At 49.5% G+C, this 20080-nt stretch overlaps 1 protein-coding gene across 1 annotated transcript; it reads right to left on the bottom strand.

Moving 5' to 3' along the window:
• Positions 1-1766: 1766 nt before the first annotated feature.
• Positions 1767-17703, bottom strand: MRGBP (MRG domain binding protein). The gene is made up of 5 exons (XM_060233215.1): positions 17396-17703; positions 12908-13029; positions 11913-11994; positions 9333-9407; positions 1767-3399 (listed from the first exon to the last, which is right to left on the bottom strand). Exons 1-5 carry the CDS (start codon positions 17673-17675, stop codon positions 3209-3211), a joined length of 750 nt encoding a protein of 249 aa, XP_060089198.1. The 5' UTR covers positions 17676-17703; the 3' UTR covers positions 1767-3208.
• Positions 17704-20080: the final 2377 nt, after the last annotated feature.

The raw sequence follows: 20080 nt of genomic DNA, 5'->3' as shown, positions 1-20080 counted from the left end.
CGCTTGGGTTTTTTGGCCACTGTGTGACACAGTGTTGGCCTGGATGGGCCATTGGCCTGATCCAACATGGCTTCTCTTATGTTTTTATGTGACTCAGAGTGTTGGACTGGAAGGGCCATTGGCCTGATCCAACATGGCTTCTCTTATGTTCTTATGTGACACACAGTGTTGGACTGGATGGGCCATTGGCCTGATCCAACATGGCTTCTCTTATGTGACACAGAATGTTGGACTGGATGGGCCATTGGCCTGATCCAACATGGCTTCTCTTATGTTCTTATGTGACACAGAGTGCTGGACTGGATGGGCCATTGGCCTGATCCAACATGGCTTCTCTTATGTTCTTATGTGACACAGAGTGTTGGACTGGATGGGCCATTGGCCTGATCCAACCTGGCTTCTCTTATGTTCTTATGTTAAGTCATGTCGACCTCTGGTGGCTGACCCCTACTGGGGGCCTAGAGGATATTCAGGGAATTGGCTGAATAAGGCCTGCCCCTGCCTCCCGACTGCTGGTATTCCAAGGTCTCCCATCCAAATACTTGCCGGAGTTGGCCCTACTTAGCTTATGAGATCTGATGAGATCAAGCTTGCCTGGGCTATCCAGGTTAGGGCGAAACACAAACATTCAGTATTCTCTGATGTTGCCATAGAAAATGAGTGCTTGAGATTGTCACTTCCAAAACTTCTGGAGCGAAGAGGAGGAGGTTTTAAAAAATTAATCTTCAAAAATTTACTTTACAACTTGCAAGGTACACGTAGACAATACAAATAAATCTCCAGACATCTTACGGGAGCAGCCGAAACTGCGGCGTTCTTCCGCCTCATCTTGTGCTGTTAGTCAAAATATATTAAAAGAACTTTGTCAATATTGTCGAGCAGTGAAATTTCGCTTTGTATAACCGCATTCTGTGCTCAAGCAATTCCAAGTTATGAAATCATAAATTATAAAAATGTAATGCTTCAAATATGTTCCGTTTGGACTGGTTGTACCACGGCGTTCTGTTGCTCAGTTGAAAGTTACTGTTCTTCGACAAATCCATTTCAAAGGGATTGAAATCCGGAGAGAAATTGCTGAATTAGAATTTATCCCTAGGTTTAATATTTATCATTCACTAGGTTTGAAACAGGAGTAACATTTTTCTTAAACTACGACAGGTCTTAAATTGCTAGACTTAATTGCATTATATCGAGTTAACACCACCTCTGAACATCTTGTTTGGTGTAGTGGTTAAGTGCGCAGACTCTTATCTGGGAGAACCGGGTTTGATTCCCCACTCCTCCACTTGCAGCTGCTGGAATGGCCTTGGGTCAGCCATAGCTCTGGCAGAGGTTGTCCTTGTAAGCGCAGCTGCTGTGAGAGCCCTCTCCAGCCCCGCCCACCTCACAGGGTGTTTGTTGTGCATGTGTGGGGAAGGTAAAGGAGACTGTGACCGCTCTGAGATTCAGAATATAGGATGGGATATAAATCCAAAATCATCATCATCTTCTTCCCTCTGATTCACATTTTCTGTGAGGAGGAATATTTTCCTTTCGCAAGCCCATATGACGTCATGCAAGCCCTCACTTGCAGTATGGAACAGAACAATCAAGACACATGTTTATTAAAGCCTCTGCTATGTGTAAGAACCCAACCTTTATCAGTAAGGCAGGATTCAGATAAGGCTGGTTCTTATTTACGCAGGTTATATGGAATGTACCTGACCTCATTTATCTAGGTTATTCTCATTTATTAAGACCGGAGGCAAAACCACAACAACGCAGACTCTCTGGAACTCTTTTATTGAACTGTAAAGTTAATACAAAAATGAAATGGGCAACTCTTTAGCTGCCTTCATTCATCAAATCATTTTCTTTTTTTCTTATAAAAAAATATGCTTTCCACCCCAATAAGGGGAAAAATTCATTATCTGGACATCCAGAAACTACGAATCTAGCATAAACAACTAGCATAAAAAACAACAACAAAGCACTTTAAAAACTAATATCCACTGAATTCTAGTAGAAACATGACATTGCCGCTTTCAACATTATCTCCATCTAACAACTCCAGATGGTGATAGTATTTTTTTTTTAAAAAACCATGGCTTTATTTGTAGCAGGAACTCCTTTGCATATTAGGCTATGCCCCCCCCTGGTGTAGCCAATCCTCCAAGAGCTTAGAGTACGCCCTGTAAGAAGAAGCAGCCTAACATGGCCTAATATGCAGAGGAGTTCCTGCTACAAAAAAAGCCTTGTTAAAAACTAAATTAAATAATGCATACAAAAATATATACGCACATACATTTATTACCCCAGTGTGGCAAATGCCTTTGATGCAAGCAACTTCAAAGACTTTAAAGGAACACCTTACATCGAAGACACAGAAGTTCAGGGCATTAATACAGTACGAAAATCGGATGCAACAACTTGTTTCGTCTACTCCTCGCAGCTTGTGCTGAACCTCTCGTTTCACACATCACGTTGTTATTTTAAGCTCCCTCTGGATAATCTGCAGCTCAGACATTAAACAACGTTGCCTGGTTTTTAAGACGTCTAATGAGCTATTCTGTCTTGAAATTGTACCTTCTTTGTACTGCTTAATGGTACACTTCTCTACAATCTGAACAGTCATTTACGCTGGCAATTTCCAAGAGACAAAGCTTAGCACAAAAGAAGCCAAGAACATTTATATACAGGTGGTCTCTTTTTTGTGTGCGCTTCTCTGATGAGATTCTCTGGCCTTTGGCACATCTGGTGTCTCACAGAGCCGATAACTGACTTAAGACGATGTTGCGGTTGTGAAAACTTAGCAATGCCAGTGCATGCGACAAATGTGTCTCAAAGGGCAGCCGTCTGAGTCCTCCAAAAACTGTACCTCCTTCCCATCAGCTGACAAATACTGGATTCAAGAAAGGTGCTAAATATATAGCGAGAAACTGGTATGTAAAAAATGCTACCGCCTGACTTGCTCAGTAAACATCCTGGCTTGTAAAGCTGCCAGACTCCTACTCATCCCAGCATTTTGAGGATAAAGACACCGTTCAGCTGCTCTCTGCAGATCAGCAAACTATCTGTTCTCGGGGGAGACAACCAAGCTCATGCTCACCCATGGGGCCCAAGCATTTTCCACTCATTTTTTTTTTCCCTTTTGCTAACTAGAGGCTACCAAACTTTCTGCTGCCCAGGTTTCGGAGTTAAACGCGCTCCTATCTTTTCCCACCGCCGCTCATGTTCTGCGCCGTTTTGCGGCACTCGGACTGGAAGGGTTGCTGTTTGCGTTTAAGACCTTCTCGGTGACTCTGTTCCGCTTTCTTTTGTCTCCTCCTTCTTTGGATCCGGACTCAGAGGAAGTTCTCTCTTTCTCTTTAGTGCTTGGCTTTTCGGCTGCTTTCCCCAGGCTTCCCAGAGATGCGTACACTGAAGGAAAAGGAAAACAATTAGGGGACCGGTTAAGTACTGCGCAACATCCGTCCTATCAAGGCAACAAACGAAGGCTGCTGGTTCCAGCAATGGGGCTACTGTCTGCGATCAAACTGCTCCTGTTCCGTCGCTGTTCATTATTGACAACATTTACAGTATATCACACCTTTCTGCCATTAACTGTAAAGCCCCCTGTTTATTCTTAACCCTTTGCAGCAGTAATTTGTGTTTTACGGCTTAGGCCTGTGTTGTGTCATGGACATATGAAGCTGCCTTATACTGAATCAGACCCTCAGTCCATCAAAGTCAGTATTGTCTTCTCAGACTGGCAGCAGCTCTCCAGGGTCTCAAGCTGAGGTTTTTCACACCTATTTGCCTGGACCCTTTTTTGGAGATGCCAGGGATTGAACCTGGGACCCTCTGCTTCCCAAGCAGGTGCTCTACCACTGAGCCACCGTCCCTCCCCTTGTCTTTTAAAGCAGTGGCCCGCAACCTTTTCGGCATCAGGGACCGGTTTCATGGAAGACAATTTTTCCATCGACCAGTGAGGGAGGTGGCACTGGGGTTTTTTTGCCACCCCAGACTGCCCGCCCACGCCACATCCCTGCCCCCCATGGGGGGTCTTTAAATGGGGGGAGGGAGAGACTGCTGATCAGCTGATCGGTGGCCTATAAATGAGGGGTAGGCTAAGGTCACAGCAGTGCTGTCCCTTCTGCCGGGCTGACCTTGGAGCAAGACCGTGCCATCTCTTTAGTCTGGGGCAGCTCTGCCTCGCTCCGTGGCCCAGTTGCTAGCAGGCCACGGCCTGGTACCGGTCTACGGCCCGGTGGCTGGGGACCCCTGTTCTAAAGAATGTGAGATGGTGAAGCTAAGGTGTTCAAGGTCTCTGATCCCCCCTTTCGGTTCTCAGGTCTTTCTCTCCCATATCACTTCCTGCGTGCCCCATACTATTATTAGTGATGCAGTTGTATTATTCTAACCCTGTAACCTTTTAGCAGTTTGAAATATGTGCGCCATCATTTGATTAGTAGTAACGGCCGTCAGCTACGTATATAATTCCTTGCTTTGATTCCGCTAGCCAATTTCCTCACTGATAGTGTCTACAACATGTCATACCCTTCTACAATAATGAGCTTATTTAAAAATACAAAGCGTCTCATTATTGAAAGACATGGTGACTTGGTCTCCCAAGGTGGCTAAACAGTTAAAAAATGATAAAATTACATTTAAAAATAATTAAAAACTGCCCCCCTCCCAAACACACACCATTAAAACTATTTAAAAAAGAATTAAAATACATACAAGACATAGAAACACTCAGGGCTTTTTTTTGTAGCAGGAATCCCTTTGCATATTAGGCCACACACCCCTGATAAAGAAGAAGATAATTGGATTTATATCCCACCCTCCACTCCGAAGAGTCTCAGAGCGGCTCACAATCTCCTTTACCTTCCTCCCCCACAACAGACACCCTGTGAGGTAGATGAAGATATTGGATTTATATCCCGCCCTCCACTCCGAAGAGTCTCAGAGCGGCTCACAATCTCCTTTACCTTCCTCCCCCACAACAGACACCTTGTGAGGTAGATGAAGATATTGGATTTATATCCCGCCCTCCACTCCGAAGAGTCTCAGAGCAGCTCACAATCTCCTTTACCTTCCTCCCCCACAACAGACACCCTGTGAGGTGGGTGGGGCTGGAGAGGGCTCTCACAGCAGCTGCCCTTTCAAGGACAACCTCTGCCAGAGCTATGGCTGACCCAAGGCCATGCTAGCAGGTGCAAGTGGAGGAGTGGGGAATCAAATCCGGTTCTCCCAGATAAGAGTCCGCACACTTAACCACTACACCAAACTGGCTCTCCAGTTTGCTGGATGTAGCCAATCCTGCAAGAGCTTACACTAGGCCCTGTACTAAGAGCCCTGTAAGCTCTCTGAGGATTGGCTACATCAGGGAGGTGTGGCTTAATATGCAAATGATTTCCTGCTACCAAAAAAGCCCTGGAAACACTGGTTAGGAAGGAGAGGTCACCGAGGAAATGCCAAACAAAACAGAAAAGTCTCCACCCACTGGCAGAAGTCAGCAACAGAAGGGGACAGACAAGTATTGCTGGGGGGAGAGTTCCGGAACTTTGGTGCCGTGACTGAGAAGGCCCTGCCCAGGGTTGCTTACTGCCTCATCTCAGAAGGTAGGACAACTGAAGCGGGGCCTCTGAAAATGACCGTAATGGTCAGACAGGTTTTTAAGGGATTAGGTGATCTTTCAGATCCGTTGGTCCCAAACTATACAGGACTTTGAAAGTCAAGACAGCACCTGGAATCCTGGTTGGAAACAAACTGGAAGCCAGTGTAAACGGCAGCTAAATTTGGAATGGAGGATCCGTGTGTTGGTGAACACTGCAATCGTTCATTTTCCTTATTTCCCCATCCACACGGCGTGCGCGTGTTATGGAGCACGTGTCACGATCGTGAATCTGCTTCCATTTTTGTTCACGTACGCTGGCCAAGGTCTATTTTTGACCAGGGCCGTAAGCCAGGATTTTACAAGTCGGGGGGCTTTTTAAAATGTCAGGGGGCACCCTTTCCCATCCACTGCGGGGCTTGCTGCTTCTCAGAAGCTTTCTGGGGTAGGGGGCGAAAGCTGGAGGCTCTGAATGTGGCCAAATTGAGGCAGCCGATCCTAAAACTCTGGCGTCAAGAAGGGACTGCAACTTGCGTGCCAGCAGGGTGGGTTTCCTTCCACCCCCCTCTCTCCCACCCTGGCACTTTGCAGCCAGGAGCTCCATCTGCCCTCCCCCCCCTCCCAGCCCATTCCACAGGGCTTCGTCTGCCTTCCTCCACTCCGCCTGCTGCTTTTGCTGCTGCACTGCACTGTGCCCTGCTCAGCTCTCCTGGCTCTGGCTGCCATGGATGACGCTTCTCTAGTCAGGGTAAAAAGAAAATGAAAAAAGCAGACTGCACTCAGGAGGCCCCCGGGAAGACAGGGGGCAGTGCCCCCCCTGTGGCTACCGGCCTGCTTTTGCCCCAATGACAGTAGTAAGCAGCGCTATTACACACCAGAATAGCATATCGCTATTCGACTGGTGAATTTCCCCATCTCCCCTGTCATGATCCTGGGCCTAGGAGGCTTGCAGGCCCCAGGGAAGCCTGCTTAGGAGTTATTGGGAAGAGCCTACACTTCCCAGGATCCTTCCTATCCCTCTGTTTGGGTGGCCACGTTTCGGAGGGAAACTGGCCCAGAGAGGGGTGGGGCCTGGGAGGAGAAGATAAAAGGGCCAAGCCCAGGAAGGGGTGTTCTTTTCCCAGGAGGCAGAGCTGGGGAAGAGCTGCTGCCAGGAAGAGACCCTTGCCCTGTGAGGAAGGGTGAGTAGGCCCAGGTCTGACTGACAGTTTAGGGACAGTAAGTTCAGACGCTTTAGGGCATTTGGTTATTTTCCCCTTCACCCCTTTTACTGTTTTATGCACCTTGTTTGTTATATTGCACTGATCTTTTAAATAAATCCTTTTTCCCCTGTTGTTCACTCTGCCTGGTCCTCACGCCCATTAGTTGGCCTAAGCTAAGGTCGGCCTGGAAGGGCTTGGGAGGGGACTCTGGGCCTTCTCAAGGGAGACCCTTAACCCAGAGTGGTGGCAGCAATCGGTAAGGCCCCCCTGAGTCGTGACATCCCCGAATGCCAAGGAGATCCAAGAACTCCTTGTGCCACCTCAGGAGAGACCATGCCCTCCTCAGATATCCCGCAGGAATATGACCCAAGCGTAGAAAGGGCAGCAGTTTGGACTGCTGTCATGGAATAATGAACAGCAGCAATGCTAAAAACGTACAAATAAAGGTTGTATGTGTGTGACTGCGGCAGAAACTGAACACCGGGTTATTTCCTGATGCACAAAAGCCTACGTCCTTCTGAGAACACGGCAAAATTATTATTATTAATAGTTTATTTATATTCCGCCCATTCCCCCCGTACAGGCTCAGGGCGGAGCACAACATAAGTAATAAAATCATATAATAAAAATCAATTACAGTTATTCAATAAACAAAATAGCTCGGCAGAACGATTATGATGAGATGGCGCAGCTGGACAGCGCAGTGAATCGGCGTAGTGAGGTATACCGATCTAATGGGCAGATGCCCGCCGGCTCACCCGAAGACCTGGCGGAACAGCTCTGTTTTACAGGCCCTACGAAAGGCCAACAAGCCACGTAGGGCCCGGATCTCTATAGGAAGCTGATTCCGCCAGGTTGGGGCCAGAACCGAGAAGGACCTGGCCCTGGTAGAGGCAAGACGGGCATCTCTCGGGCCGGGCATAGTCAGCCTATCCTGGGAGGCCAAACGAAGCGACCTCTGGGGCATATACAGGAAGAGACGGTCCCGCAGGTATGCTGGTCAGAACTAACACCTTGAAGCGGATCCGGTACTCTATGGGCAGCCAGTGGCAGGCCACGGAGCACCGCCCCCATGCTCACCCGTATAGGTGATGCAGTCAGCAGGTGGGCTGCCGCGTTCTGCACGGCAGTAATGCAAAGACAGCTTCTATTCTGCACTAAAGCAAAAAAATCTCAACGAAACAGCTCGGGTGAGGCCTGGATTGGGCAGCCGTTAAGAGTGCACCTGTCTCTTTCCAAAGCAGCAAAGGAAATGACTCGCAGGGTGCTTTTCCATGGAGGACTTTGGGATGTCAGGCCCACTGATTCAGGATGCGTGAGAACTACAGAAGCTCAGCAGGTTCTCAGGAGCTCAGACATTCCTGCCCCACAGTATATACATAGGCTATGCTGCAGACTGGTGGTGGAAAGTGGCGTCAAGTCGCAGCAGACTTAATGTGACCCCGGTAGGGTTTTCAAAAGCACAAGAAGAAGAAAAAGACATTGGATTTATATTCCGCCCTCCACTCTGAACCAGAGTCTCAGAGTGGCTCGCAATCTCCTCACCCTTCCTCCCCCCACAACAGACACCCTGTTAGGCAGGTGGGGCTGAGAGAGCTCTCCCAGAAGCTGCCTTTTCAAGGACTGCTCTGCCAGAGCTATGGCTGACCCAAGGCTACTTCAGCAACTGCAAGTGGAGAAGTGGGGAATCAAACCTGGTTCTTCCAGATAAGAGTCCGCACACTTAACCAAGACACCAAACAAGGTGTTCAAAGGCGGCTTGTCATTTGCCTGCCTCTGTGTCGTGATCCCTGGACTTCCTTGGAGCTGGTCTCCCATCCCGATACTGACCAGGGCCAACCAATTCTCCCTCTAAGCAGTGGAGTCTGATGAGCGAAAATTCTGCTTCGTGAGCTACTGGCATTAAAGTTGCAAGCTACTGCACAAATTAGCTTGCTCTGGGGCCATTTTTTCCTGAGCTAAGACAAAAATGTGTGAGCCGGAGGCTAAAAAACGGTGAGCTAGCTCACACTAACTCAGCTTGGAGAAAACACTGAGGCCGACTGTTCTTAGCTTCTGAGATCTGGTCAGGGCAGACTAGGGATCAGCAAAATCATGGGTGGCAACTAATTGTCCTTCCAGGGCAGGGCTTTTTTTTGTAGCAGGAACTCCTTTGCATATTAGGCCACACCCCTCTTATGTAGCCAGTCCTCCAAGAGCTTACAGTAGGCCCTGTAAGAAGAACCCTGTAAGCTCTTGGAGGATTGGCTACACAAGAGGGGTGTGGCCTACTATGCAAAGGAGTTCCTGCTACCCTGTTCCGGTGTCCCAACCTGACTGCAAATTGGCAACTCCTATTTGTAGCATCTTTTCTCCCTCTTGTCCAAACCACTGGCAGATGAAACCGCTGCATTCTACAATGTGCTAGCAGCCATTTCCCCACCACTATGCCAGCCCAAATATATATATATGAGGTTCCTTATAGGATGTGCTTAAAGACCAGGATGCAGGAATATTACAGATCTTACAGATGACCTGGTCTTTGGAGGACTAAAATTAATTGCTCTGACCTTCATCGGGCCCCGCGTGAGATTCCATCTCTTCCTTTATTTCTTCCTTCACATCGTCTTCAATCATCACTTTACCTGCAGAGATGATTACGAGTGAGTGATGGGACAGCGAGCATTGATAACATGTTCAATTTCCTCCTACTTGTATTAAAGTGTACAGGATTTGCTAAATGTGCTTATGGCAACAATCTCGTATTGCATTAAAGGGAACTGCTGCTACCTCCCCCCACTCAAGATTCTTACAAATCACTTACAAGGAAGGAAAAAGAAGAAGACTGCAGATTTATACCCCATCCTTCTCTCTGAATCAGAGACTCAGAGCAGCTTACAATCTCCTCTATCTTCTCCCCTCACAAGAGACACCCTGTGAGGTGGGTGGGGCTGAGAGAGCTCTGACAGAAGCTGCCCTTTCAAGGACAAGCTCTGCCAGAGCTATGGCTGACCCAAGGCCATTCCAGCAGCTGCAAGTGGAGGAGTGGGGAATCAAACCCAGACTGGACGGACCATTGGCCTGATCCAACATGGCTTCTCTTATGTTCTTAAGCAACCACTGGGTAACTTATTACCACTGACATATATGACTCACCCAGGCTTGGCTGCTTCTACTGCTTCACCACTCTACAAAAGCCAGTATGGTGTTGACGTTGGATTTTCAAACCAGCATCTGGAAGACCCAGGGTTGAGTCTGCACTCTGCTGTGGAAGCTCACTGGGCAATTTCAGGGTAGTCATATACACAATCAGTCTAACCTACCTTGTAGGATCGTTATAGGAACATAAGAGAAGCCATATTAGATCAGACCAGTGGCTCATCCAGTCCAACACTCTGTGTCACATAGCGGCCAAAACCCAGGTGCCATCAAGAGGTCCACCAGTGGGGCCAGGACTCTAGAAGCTCTCCCACTGTTGCCTGCCCGCCCCCACCCAAGCACCAAGAAGACAGAGCATCACTGCCCCAGATAAAAGAAGAAGATATTGGATTTATATCCCGCCCTCCACTCCAAAGAGTCTCAGAACGGCTCACAATCTCCTTTCCCTTCCTCCCCCACAACAGACACCCTGTGAGGTGGGTGGGGCTGGAGAGGGCTCTCACAGCAGCTGCCCTTTCAAGGACAACCTCTGCCAGAGCTCTGGCTGACCCAAGGCCATTCCAGAAAGTGCAAGTGGAGGAGTGGGGAATCAAACCCGGTTCTCCCAGATAAGAGTCCGCACACTTAACCAGTACGCCAAACTGGCTCTCCAAGCATAAAAGAAAATAAAAGAACACAGGAGAAGACATTTGGATCAGGCCAATGGCCTATCCCATCCAACACTGTGTCACACAGTGGTCAAAACCCAGGAGCCATCAGGAGGTCCACCAGCAGGGCCAGGACTCCAGAAGCCCTCCCACTGTGCCCCCCCAAACACCAAGAAGACAGAGCATCTCTGCCCCAGATATAGTGTGCCCTCTATACTTTGTGGCTAATGGTCCTTTGCTCCATATGTTTATCCAATCCCCTATTTAACCCGTCTATACTTGTTGCCACCACCACTTCCTGCAGCGGTGAATTCCATGTGTTAATGTCTCCTTGGGTGAAGAAGCACTTAACTTAGCCTACTTCTCCCTAATTTCAAGGAGTGCACACAAGTTCTAGTATTGTGAGAAAAGGAGAAAAGGACTTCTTTCTCTGCCTCCTCTGACCCATGCATCATTTTCTCTGTAAGGTCACCCCTCAGTCCTCATTTCTCCAAGCTAAAGAGCCTGAACCTAAGTTTGTGAGGATAAAATGGGACGCAAATGCTGTAAGCTGCTTTGGGTCTCCATTGTGGAGAAAAGCAGACTATAAATGAAGTAAATAAATAATAAATATAGCTGAAGAGGGGGGGGGGTCGATAGGAGACAGGTTAGTGAGTGAGCGTGAAGGAGAGAAGGGAAAGGAGGATATGGGAACTGCTAGGAGGAGGGAAAGAGGAAATTACATGGGGAAGGGATTCAGGAAAAAATAAAGCGTCAATCGTCAAGTTCTTGTGGGTTCCCCCCAGTACAAATGGGCGCAGCTCAGCTGGCTCTGTGCAACTGGGCCAGTTTTCCTGGGAAGAGGTGCCAGGGTAGGGAAAGGAGGGAAAACTGAAGATGGAGGCAGGTAAAAGCAAATTGGCTGGTGGGTGGAAAGGAGATAAAAGAGGCAAGAAAAGGGGAGAGGCTGTGGTGGCTTTCAGGAAAGAGAGTAATAAAAGTTGGTTTTATACCCCGCTCTTCACTACCTAAAGGAGTCTCAGAGTGGTTTACAATTGGCTTCCCTTCCTCTCCCCACGACAGACGCTCTGTGAGGCCGGTGGGGCTGAGTTCAGAGAACAGTGACTGACCAAAGGTCACACAGCTGGCTTAATGTGTAGAAGTAGGTAATCAAACTCAGTTCTCTAGATCAGCCGCTCTTAACCACTACACCAGGCGGGCTCTCAAGGAAATAAATAATGGAGAGAAAATAATGAACGGGAAAGAAATGAGATACCCCCCTCAAGTCCTTGTAGGTCCTCCACTTGTTATTATATACCAAGGGTTAAGCATTATTGGTATGAAACAACTGCTATCAAATCTTACCTTCTTTTACCTCATGAATAATATCTTCAGGGAGGATGAAATTTTTTTCTGAATTCGGGAAGGGAAGAATCTCAGACTCATGCTTAAAAAGGAAAAAAAACCCCTTTAAACAACATGTTTACACCAACAATTCGTATTTTCTGAACACCTGGCTAGCCCAATCTCTTCAGATCCTGGAAGGTAAATAGGATTGGCCCCTGGTTAATGATTGGATGGGAGACCACCAAGAAAAGCCAGGGTTGCTACACAGAGGCAGGCAAAAAGGGTGATTAACATGTGGAATTTACTGCCCCAGGAGGTGGGGCATAGCCAGCTTCAAGAGGGGATTGGATAAACATATGGAGCAGAGGTCCATCAGTGGCTATCAGTCCATCTTCTGGGCCTGGAGCAGGTGTCGTTGGGTGTATGTATGGGGGAGGCAGGGCTTTTTTTGTAGCAGGAGCTCCTTTGTGTATTAGGCCACACACCCCTGATGCAGCCAATCGTCCAAGAGCTTACAGGGCTCTTCGTACAGGGCCTGCTGTAAGCTCCAGGAGGATTGGCTACATCAGGGGTGTGTGGCCCAATATGCAAAGGAGGTCCTGCTAGAATTCTTTACAGGGCTCTTAGTACTGGGCCTACTGTAAGCTCCAGGAGGACTGGGTACACAGGGGTGTGTGGCCTAATATGCAAAGGAGTTCCTGCTACAGAAAAAGCCCTGGGGGGAGGTATTATTTCCTGCATTGTTCAGGGGGTTGGACTAGATAACCATGGAGGCCCCTTCCAACTCTATGATTCCATTTTTTGTTGTGGTTTTCACATTTTCCCGCAAGCCTGGGGAATGCCTCAGATCTGCAGGTGAAAGTCCCTTATCTTAACCTGGCCCCATTGTTTGGGTCTATCAATCCACACGGGGACCAGCTTTAGTGTTAGATATGGCCATGCGGTGAATAGGTCTCCAGCAGGCAGATCAACAGCAGGCGACCGACTTCAGTTTCTCGGCAGGCCAGACTCACCAGGGCTTGCATGTCATACATAGTGCTGAGATGATCCCAGATGACTTTGGAAGAGATCTGCCTCCCAATATTCTGGCTGAATTTATCTCTGATGCAGATCATATGGAAGTGGCGGTTCACACCTGAAGGTGGGAAAGGGAGTAGGAAAGGAGAAAAAGAAGAAAAAACATTCAGAGAGAAGAAGAAGAAGGTTTTGGATTTATATCCCACCCTCCACTCTGAATTTCAGCGTCTCAGAGCGGCTCACAATCTCCTTTACCTTCCTCCCCCACAAGAGACACCCTGTGAACTGGGTGCAGCTGAGAGAGCTCTGACAGAAGCTGCCCTTTCAAGGACAACTACGAGAGCTATGGCTGACCCAAGGCCATTCCAGCAGGTGCAAGTGAAGGAGTGGGGAATCAAACCTGGTTCTTCCACATAAGAGTCCACACACTTAACCACTACGCCAACTGACTCTCAGAGTCATCTGATAACAATGCTGATTCTGTGAATTTAGGCAGATCATGAGAAGGAGGGCAGGAAGGGCTGTACCAGCGCTTAGTACTCATGGCCCTTTCTTACACACCCAGGGAAGTGCTGCTCGCCACTCTGAAGAAGGTGGTACTGGATTTATATCCCACCCTCCACTCTGAATTTCAGCGTCTCAAAGCAGTCACAATCTCCTTTACCTTCCTCCCCCACAACAGATACCCTGTGAAGTGGGTGGGGCTGAGAGGACTCTCACAGCAGCTGCCCTTTCAAGCACAACTACGAGAGCTATGGCTGACCCAAGGCCATTCCAGCAGGTGCAAACGTGAGTAGTGGGGAATCAAACCTGGTTCTCCCAGATAAGAGTCTGCATACTTAACCAGTACACCAAACGGGTACATTTTGGGGACATTTTGCATCACAGCACACAACAGCCACAACCATCTGATTACGAAACTGGGCTGTGGTGCCTTTATGGAGAACATCTCAAAGCAGATGGACAATAAACCTTAAAACAAGTGGGATCAACAATGAGACCATCACAGGACAAAACTCCATGGGTAGTATAACTCATATGCTGATCTTCCCTAGGAGCAGGGCTGTTATCTCTCAAGGGGGCCTGGAGATCTCTGGAATTACAACTGATTTCCAGACTACAGAGAACAGTTTCCCAGGAGAAAGCAGCTCTTGTGGAGGGCAGGCTCCATGGCAGGGGTGTCGAACATGAGGTCTGGGGGCCGGATCAGGCTCTCGGAGGGCTTCTATCAGGCCCACGAGCAAGTCTGCTTCCTTCTCCCTCTCTCGTTTCCTTCTGTTTTGCAGCTTGCTTTGCCAGGCTTGCTCACTCACACAGGAGCTACAGAGCAAAGCCTCTACGTTCTCCATTGGCTGAGGCTCCTTCCTTGGGTGGAAGGGGCAAGGGAGAGCTTGCTTTGCCAGGCTGTCTCAATCTCACAGCAGAACAAGCCTCTGCGGGTTTGATTCCCCTTTCCTCCGCTTCCAGCTGCTGCAATGGCCTTGGGTTAGCCATAGCTATTGCAGGAGTTGTCTTTGAAAGGGCAGCAGCTCTGAGAGCCCTCTCACCCCCACCCACCTCACTGGACGTCTGTTGTGGGGGGAGAAGATATGGGAGATTGTAAGCTGCTCTGAGTCTCCGATTCAGAGAGAAGGGAGGGTTTATATTTGCAGTCTTCTTCTCTTCCTTCTATTGGCTGAGGCTCCTCCCCTTCGTCGCCTGGAGGCGGAGGGAAAGAGCCAGAACTTCCTTGGCCCAGTTCCCTCGATCCCACAGGAGAGATACAAAGAAAGCACCTCTGTGTCCTTTATAAAGTTTGCATCTCCCCTTCCTGGCATTACATTTTATGACACACGTGGCCTGGCCTGATAAGGTCTCATTTATGTCACATCTGGCCCTCATAAATGACCCTTCTCTATGACACACCCCGTTGATATCCCTCCACTCCACAAACACCAGCCATTATCCCAAGCTCCTCCCCTACATCCTCAGGAATTTCCTAACCTGGAGCTGGCAACTCTGCAAGGAGCCCCAAAGTCAACAGCCTCTGGGAGAGGGATGGTGGCTCAGTGGTAGAGCATCTGCTTGGTAAGCAGAAGGTCCCAGGTTCAATCCCTGGCATCTCCAACTAAAAAGGGTCCAGGCAAATAGGCATGAAAAAACGCAGCTTGAGACCCTGGAGAGCTGCTGCCAGTCTGAGTAGACAATGGACCAAGGGTCTGATTCAGTATAAGGCAGTTTCGTATCTTCATATCTTCAAGTTGCATTAATACAGCTAGGCCTACACACAGGCTTTCATCAGCTTGCCAGTGGCAGGTAAGAACTGCTTCAAGGTGGTGAAGCGTCCTCACATCAATGCACCCCTCCTGCTCACAGAGGGCAAAAAATGCCACACTAAAAGCACACATCTCCATTAGTCCAAGGACCACCGTCCTCACTACTTGAAAATGCATTGCTCTTTCCCTAACCTGCACAAACAGCATTAGAGAAAAGCCAAAAGAAGGGCATTTGAACACCAATCTGAAGCTGCTGCAATTGGGACAATCCAGGAAACGTCTAAAGCTGGGGAGTCGAACTCATTTGTTATGAGGGCCGGATCTGACATAAATGAGACCTTGTCAGGCTGAGCCATTTAAGATTAGGTTGCAGAGATATAAGGACACAAAAACAATTGAAGATTTAAAAAAAACCCCTTTAAAACATGCTTAAAATATTAGCACTTGTTGGTCTTAAAGGTGCTTTCTTTGTATATCTCCCGTGGGATCCAGGGAACTGGGAGAAGGAAGCTCTGGCTCTTTCCCTCCTTCCCCAGGGGACCAGGAGGGGGAGGAGCCTCAGTCAACAGGAGGAAGAGAGGCTTGGCTCAGTAGCTCTGCTGTGCGATTGAGAGAGCCTGGCAAAGCAAGTTCTTCCTCCCCAAGGGAGAAGCCTCAACCAATGGAGAAAAGAGAGGCTTTGCTCTGTAGTTCTTGTGTGATTGAGCAAGCTTTGCAAAGCAAGTTGTGATGGAAAAGAAAGCAAGAGAGGGAGAAGGAAGCAGATGACAGCCAGTTGCTTGGGGGCCTGATAGAAGCCCTCTGGGGGCCTGATTTGGTCTCCAGGCCACATGTTTGACACCCCTGATCTAAAGCTTGGGGTAAATGGTAGGGACTGCAGACTATACCACTGTGTATAGCTCATACTATCTGTTGCTGTAAGTAGGTTCCTAATATGCGATTCTTGCTTTTGTTTAATGTATCATGTTAATATTCCTGCTGAGCTTTACCTTTTGTTGGTTTCCAGATTTCTACACATTAAATCCTATTGCATTGCCTATTGGATGTCCACCCCTGTTGACTGTATTGACACTTCTGTGTAATTTGCTTTAAGTCCCAGAGAGAAAAGTGGACTATAAATAACGTAAATAAACTGCCTGTGTGTTTAACAAGATTCTCAGCTTCTCTGAGTATAAGGAGATAGGAGAAAGGAGGAGGAGAAGAAAGAAGAAAAAGAAGGTATTGGATTTATATCCCTCCCTCAATTCCGAATCTCAGAGCTGTTCACAATCTCCTATAACCTTCCTCCCCCACAACAGACACCCTGTGAGGTAGGTGGGGCTGAGAGAGCTCTCCCAGAAGCTGCCCTTTCAAGGACAGCTCTGCGAGTGCTATGGCTAACCCAAGGCCATTCCAGCAGCTGCAAGTGGAGGAGCCGGGAATCAAACCCGGTTCTCCCAGATAAGAGTCTGCACACTTAACCACTACAACCAAACTGGCTAAGCGCAGGAAAAATAAACCCCAGAGCAAACTAATTTATGCAGTAGAACAAAGCACCTTTAAGACCAACTACATTGCAACTAAAGTGCACCTTTAAGACCAACTACATTTTATTCAGCTTTCATATGCTTTTAAGCAGAATTCATCAGATAAATGGGAACGGAAGCAGCAATTCTTAATATAAGTGGACTGTGTGTTATCATGGGAATGTTTTTAGCAGATTAAAAGAATCACAAATAGGGATCTGTGTTTGTTAGTGTTAGGACAAAACGGCTGAAAAAACACTAGCTGGTGATAAAAAGCAGACTGCTGTCCTAGCTCACAACTTTAATGCCAGAAACTCACAAAGCAGAATTTTGGCTCACAAGATCCCACGGCTTAGAGGGAGTATTGGTTTTGAGTCTCTTTTGTCTCTCACACACACATGGAAAGAAATGCGATTATTAGGGTTGTGAGTGACAAGAATATACTGGCTACAGCTGCGAAAAGAAGGAAGGAGGCCAAAACTGGAAAGAAAGAAGAGGCCAAAATTGGAAGGAAGGAAGGAAGAGGCCAAAATTGGAAGGAAGGCAGGAAGAAAGGAAAGAAAGAATACGGAGAGACCCAGCCTCCCTCCCTCCCTCAGGAGCTCGTAGCTTTGCCCACTGCGGCCCGCCTGGAGTCGGCCCCCGCCCCCTATCGCCCTTCCCCGGCCGGCGCCTCTACTCGAGCCCGCGGCTCGCGTGCGGCCTACCCGCCGCCTTGGCTCACCGACGGGCTTGTGGCCCAGCATGGCGTGGAAGAGGCACACCTCCACCTCGGGGCTCCAGACCACGGGCACCGGCGGCACGGGCAGGGGCGGCGGCAGCGCAGGAGGGGCCGCGGCTGCCGCCAAGGCTACGGCGGTGGGAGTGGCGGGCGTCGCTTCTTCGGCCGCGGCGGCCTGCAAAGCCGGCTCGGGTGGCGCCGACACGGAGAGCGGGCCCACCCCCACCGGGCACGGGGGCTTCGCCTCGCCCACCCCCGCCGAGCCCTCCGCTTCGCCCATCATCGCGGCGGCCTCGGAGCCCGAAGAGGCGGCCCGGCCGAGAGCGGAGCGCCCCCTGGCGGGCGGCCCGGTCTCTGCTGCAGGCCCTGCCGAGGAGGCTCTCTCGAGGACCCGGGTGGCGGCCTCGGTTTCCCGCCCTCGCGGCGTCCTCCAGCGCTGATGAAGGTCCAGAGGAAAGACGTTTTCTGGCTGCGAGCCTTCCCTGTGCCTCCCTGCGGAGGAAATTGGGCGCTCTGCCCGTGCTCAGGTTCTTGTTGCCATGGAACGACTCTGGGGGTAATGCTGCAGGGGCGGGCATTTTGCACTCTGCCCATGCTCAGGTTCTTGTTGCCATGGAACGACTCTAAGGTTAATGCTGCAGGGGCGGGCATTTTGCACTCTGCCTATGCTCAGGTTCTTGTTGCCATGGAACGACTCTAAGGGTAATGCTGCAGGGGCGGGCATTTTGCACTCTGCCCATGCTCAGGTTCTTGTTGCCATGGAACACCTCTGGGTGTAATGCTGCAGGGGCGGGCATTTTGCACTCTGCCCGTGCTCAGGTTCTTGTTGCCATGGAACACCTCTGGGTGTAATGCTGCAGGGGCGGGCATTTTGCACTCTGCCCGTGCTCAGGTTCTTGTTGCCATGGAACACCTCTGGGTGTAATGCTGCAGGGGCGGGCATTTTGCACTCTGCCCGTGCTCAGGTTCTTGTTGCCATAGAACAACTCTGGGGGTAATGCTGCAGGGGCGGGCATTTTGCACTCTGCCCGTGCTCAGGTTCTTGTTGCCATGGAACACCTCTGGGTGTAATGCTGCAGGGGCGGGCATTTTGCACTCTGCCCGTGCTCAGGTTCTTGTTGCCATGGAACACCTCTGGGTGTAATGCTGCAGGGGCGGGCATTTTGCACTCTGCCCATGCTCAGGTTCTTGTTGCCATGGAACACCTCTGGGTGTAATGCTGCAGGGGCGGGCATTTTGCACTCTGCCCGTGCTCAGGTTCTTGTTGCCATGGAACACCTCTGGGTGTAATGCTGCAGGGGCGGGCATTTTGCACTCTGCCCGTGCTCAGGTTCTTGTTGCCATAGAACAACTCTGGGGGTAATGCTGCAGGGGCGGGCATTTTGCACTCTGCACTCTGCCCATGCTCAGGTTCTTGTTGCCATGGAACGACTCTAAGGGTAATGCTGCAGGGGCGGGCATTTTGCACTCTGCCCATGCTCAGGTTCTTGTTGCCATGGAGCAACTCTGGGGGTAATGCTGCAGGGGCGAGCATTTTGCACTCTGCCCATGCTCAGGTTCTTGTTGCCATCGAGCGACTCTGGGGGTAATGCTGCGGGTGCAGGCATCTTGCGCTCTGCCCAGGATATTGTTTCCATGGAGCAATTCTCTGGGTAATCCTGCAGGGGCAGGCATTTTGCACTTTGTCCATGCTCAGGTTCTTGTTGCCGTGTGGAGCAGCTCGGGGTAATGCTGCAGGGGTGGGCAGCTTGTACTCTGCCCGTGCTCAGGTTCTTCACACCCTCGCTTGTTGCCGTGGAACAGCTAGATCCAAGTTCAGAATAGGGTCGGCAGCTCCCACTGGCCACTTGTGGTGGATGTGGGTTTCTTTGATTTGTGTTCTCCATGTGGTAGTCCAGTGCTGTCAAAGTAATCTGTTATACGGGCCGGATCTGACATAAAGGAGACCTTGTCGGGCTGGGCCATGTCGGGACAGGCCATGTGTGTACTTACGTAAGATTCGGTAGCAGAGATATAAACTTTATAAAGAACACAGACAAAGATTATGAAGATTTTTTTTTTTAAAAAAACCCCTTTAAAATATGCCTAAAATATTAGCACTCAGTCTTAAAGGTGCCTTCTTTGTATTTCTCATATGGCATCCAGGGAACTGGGCAAAGGAAGCTCTGGCTCTTTCCTTCCTTCCCCAGGGGACCAGGAGGGGGAGGAGCCTCAGTCAATAGAAGGAAGAGGGACTTGGCTCAGTAGTTCTGCTGTGAGATTGAGAGAGCCTGGCAAAGCAAGCTGCCCCTCTCCCCACTTCTTCCCCAAGGGAGGAGCCTCAGCCAATGGAGAAAATAGAGGCTTTGCTCTGTAGCTCTTGTGCGGTTGAGCAAGCCTTGCAAAGCAAGCTGTGATACAGAAGGAAGCAAGAGAGAGGGAGAAGGAAGCAGATGACAGCCATTTGCTTGGGGGGCCTGATAGGAGTCCTCCGGGGGCCTGATTTGGCCCCTAGGCTGCATGTTCAACACCCCTGTGGTAGTCCTTTGTTTTGGCTACCCACTTGGAGGTTGGCAACCCTATGATTCCCATGGTGCAGAGTGGTAAAGCTGCAGTACTGCAGTCGGAGCCCTCTGCTCACGACCTGAGTTCGATCCCAGCGGAAGCTGGTTCAGGTAGCCGGCTCCAGGTTGACTCAGCCTTCCATCC

Source organism: Heteronotia binoei, chromosome 2, assembly GCF_032191835.1.
Source record: "Heteronotia binoei isolate CCM8104 ecotype False Entrance Well chromosome 2, APGP_CSIRO_Hbin_v1, whole genome shotgun sequence".
Lineage (NCBI taxonomy): Eukaryota > Metazoa > Chordata > Lepidosauria > Squamata > Gekkonidae > Heteronotia > Heteronotia binoei.
The sequence above is the reverse complement of the archived record's forward strand: the minus strand, read 5'-3'. Positions and strand labels throughout refer to the sequence as shown.

Coding starts and splice junctions, on each gene's coding strand:
- MRGBP (XM_060233215.1), bottom strand. CDS start 17,675: ATGATGGGCGAAGCGGAGGGCTCGGCGGGGGTGGGCGAGGCGAAGCCC. Junction 13,030..17,395: donor GCTGGGCCACAAGCCCGTCG/GTGAGCCAAGGC, acceptor TCCCACCTTCAG/GTGTGAACCGCCACTTCCAT. Junction 9,408..11,912: donor TATTCATGAGGTAAAAGAAG/GTAAGATTTGAT, acceptor TCATCTCTGCAG/GTAAAGTGATGATTGAAGAC.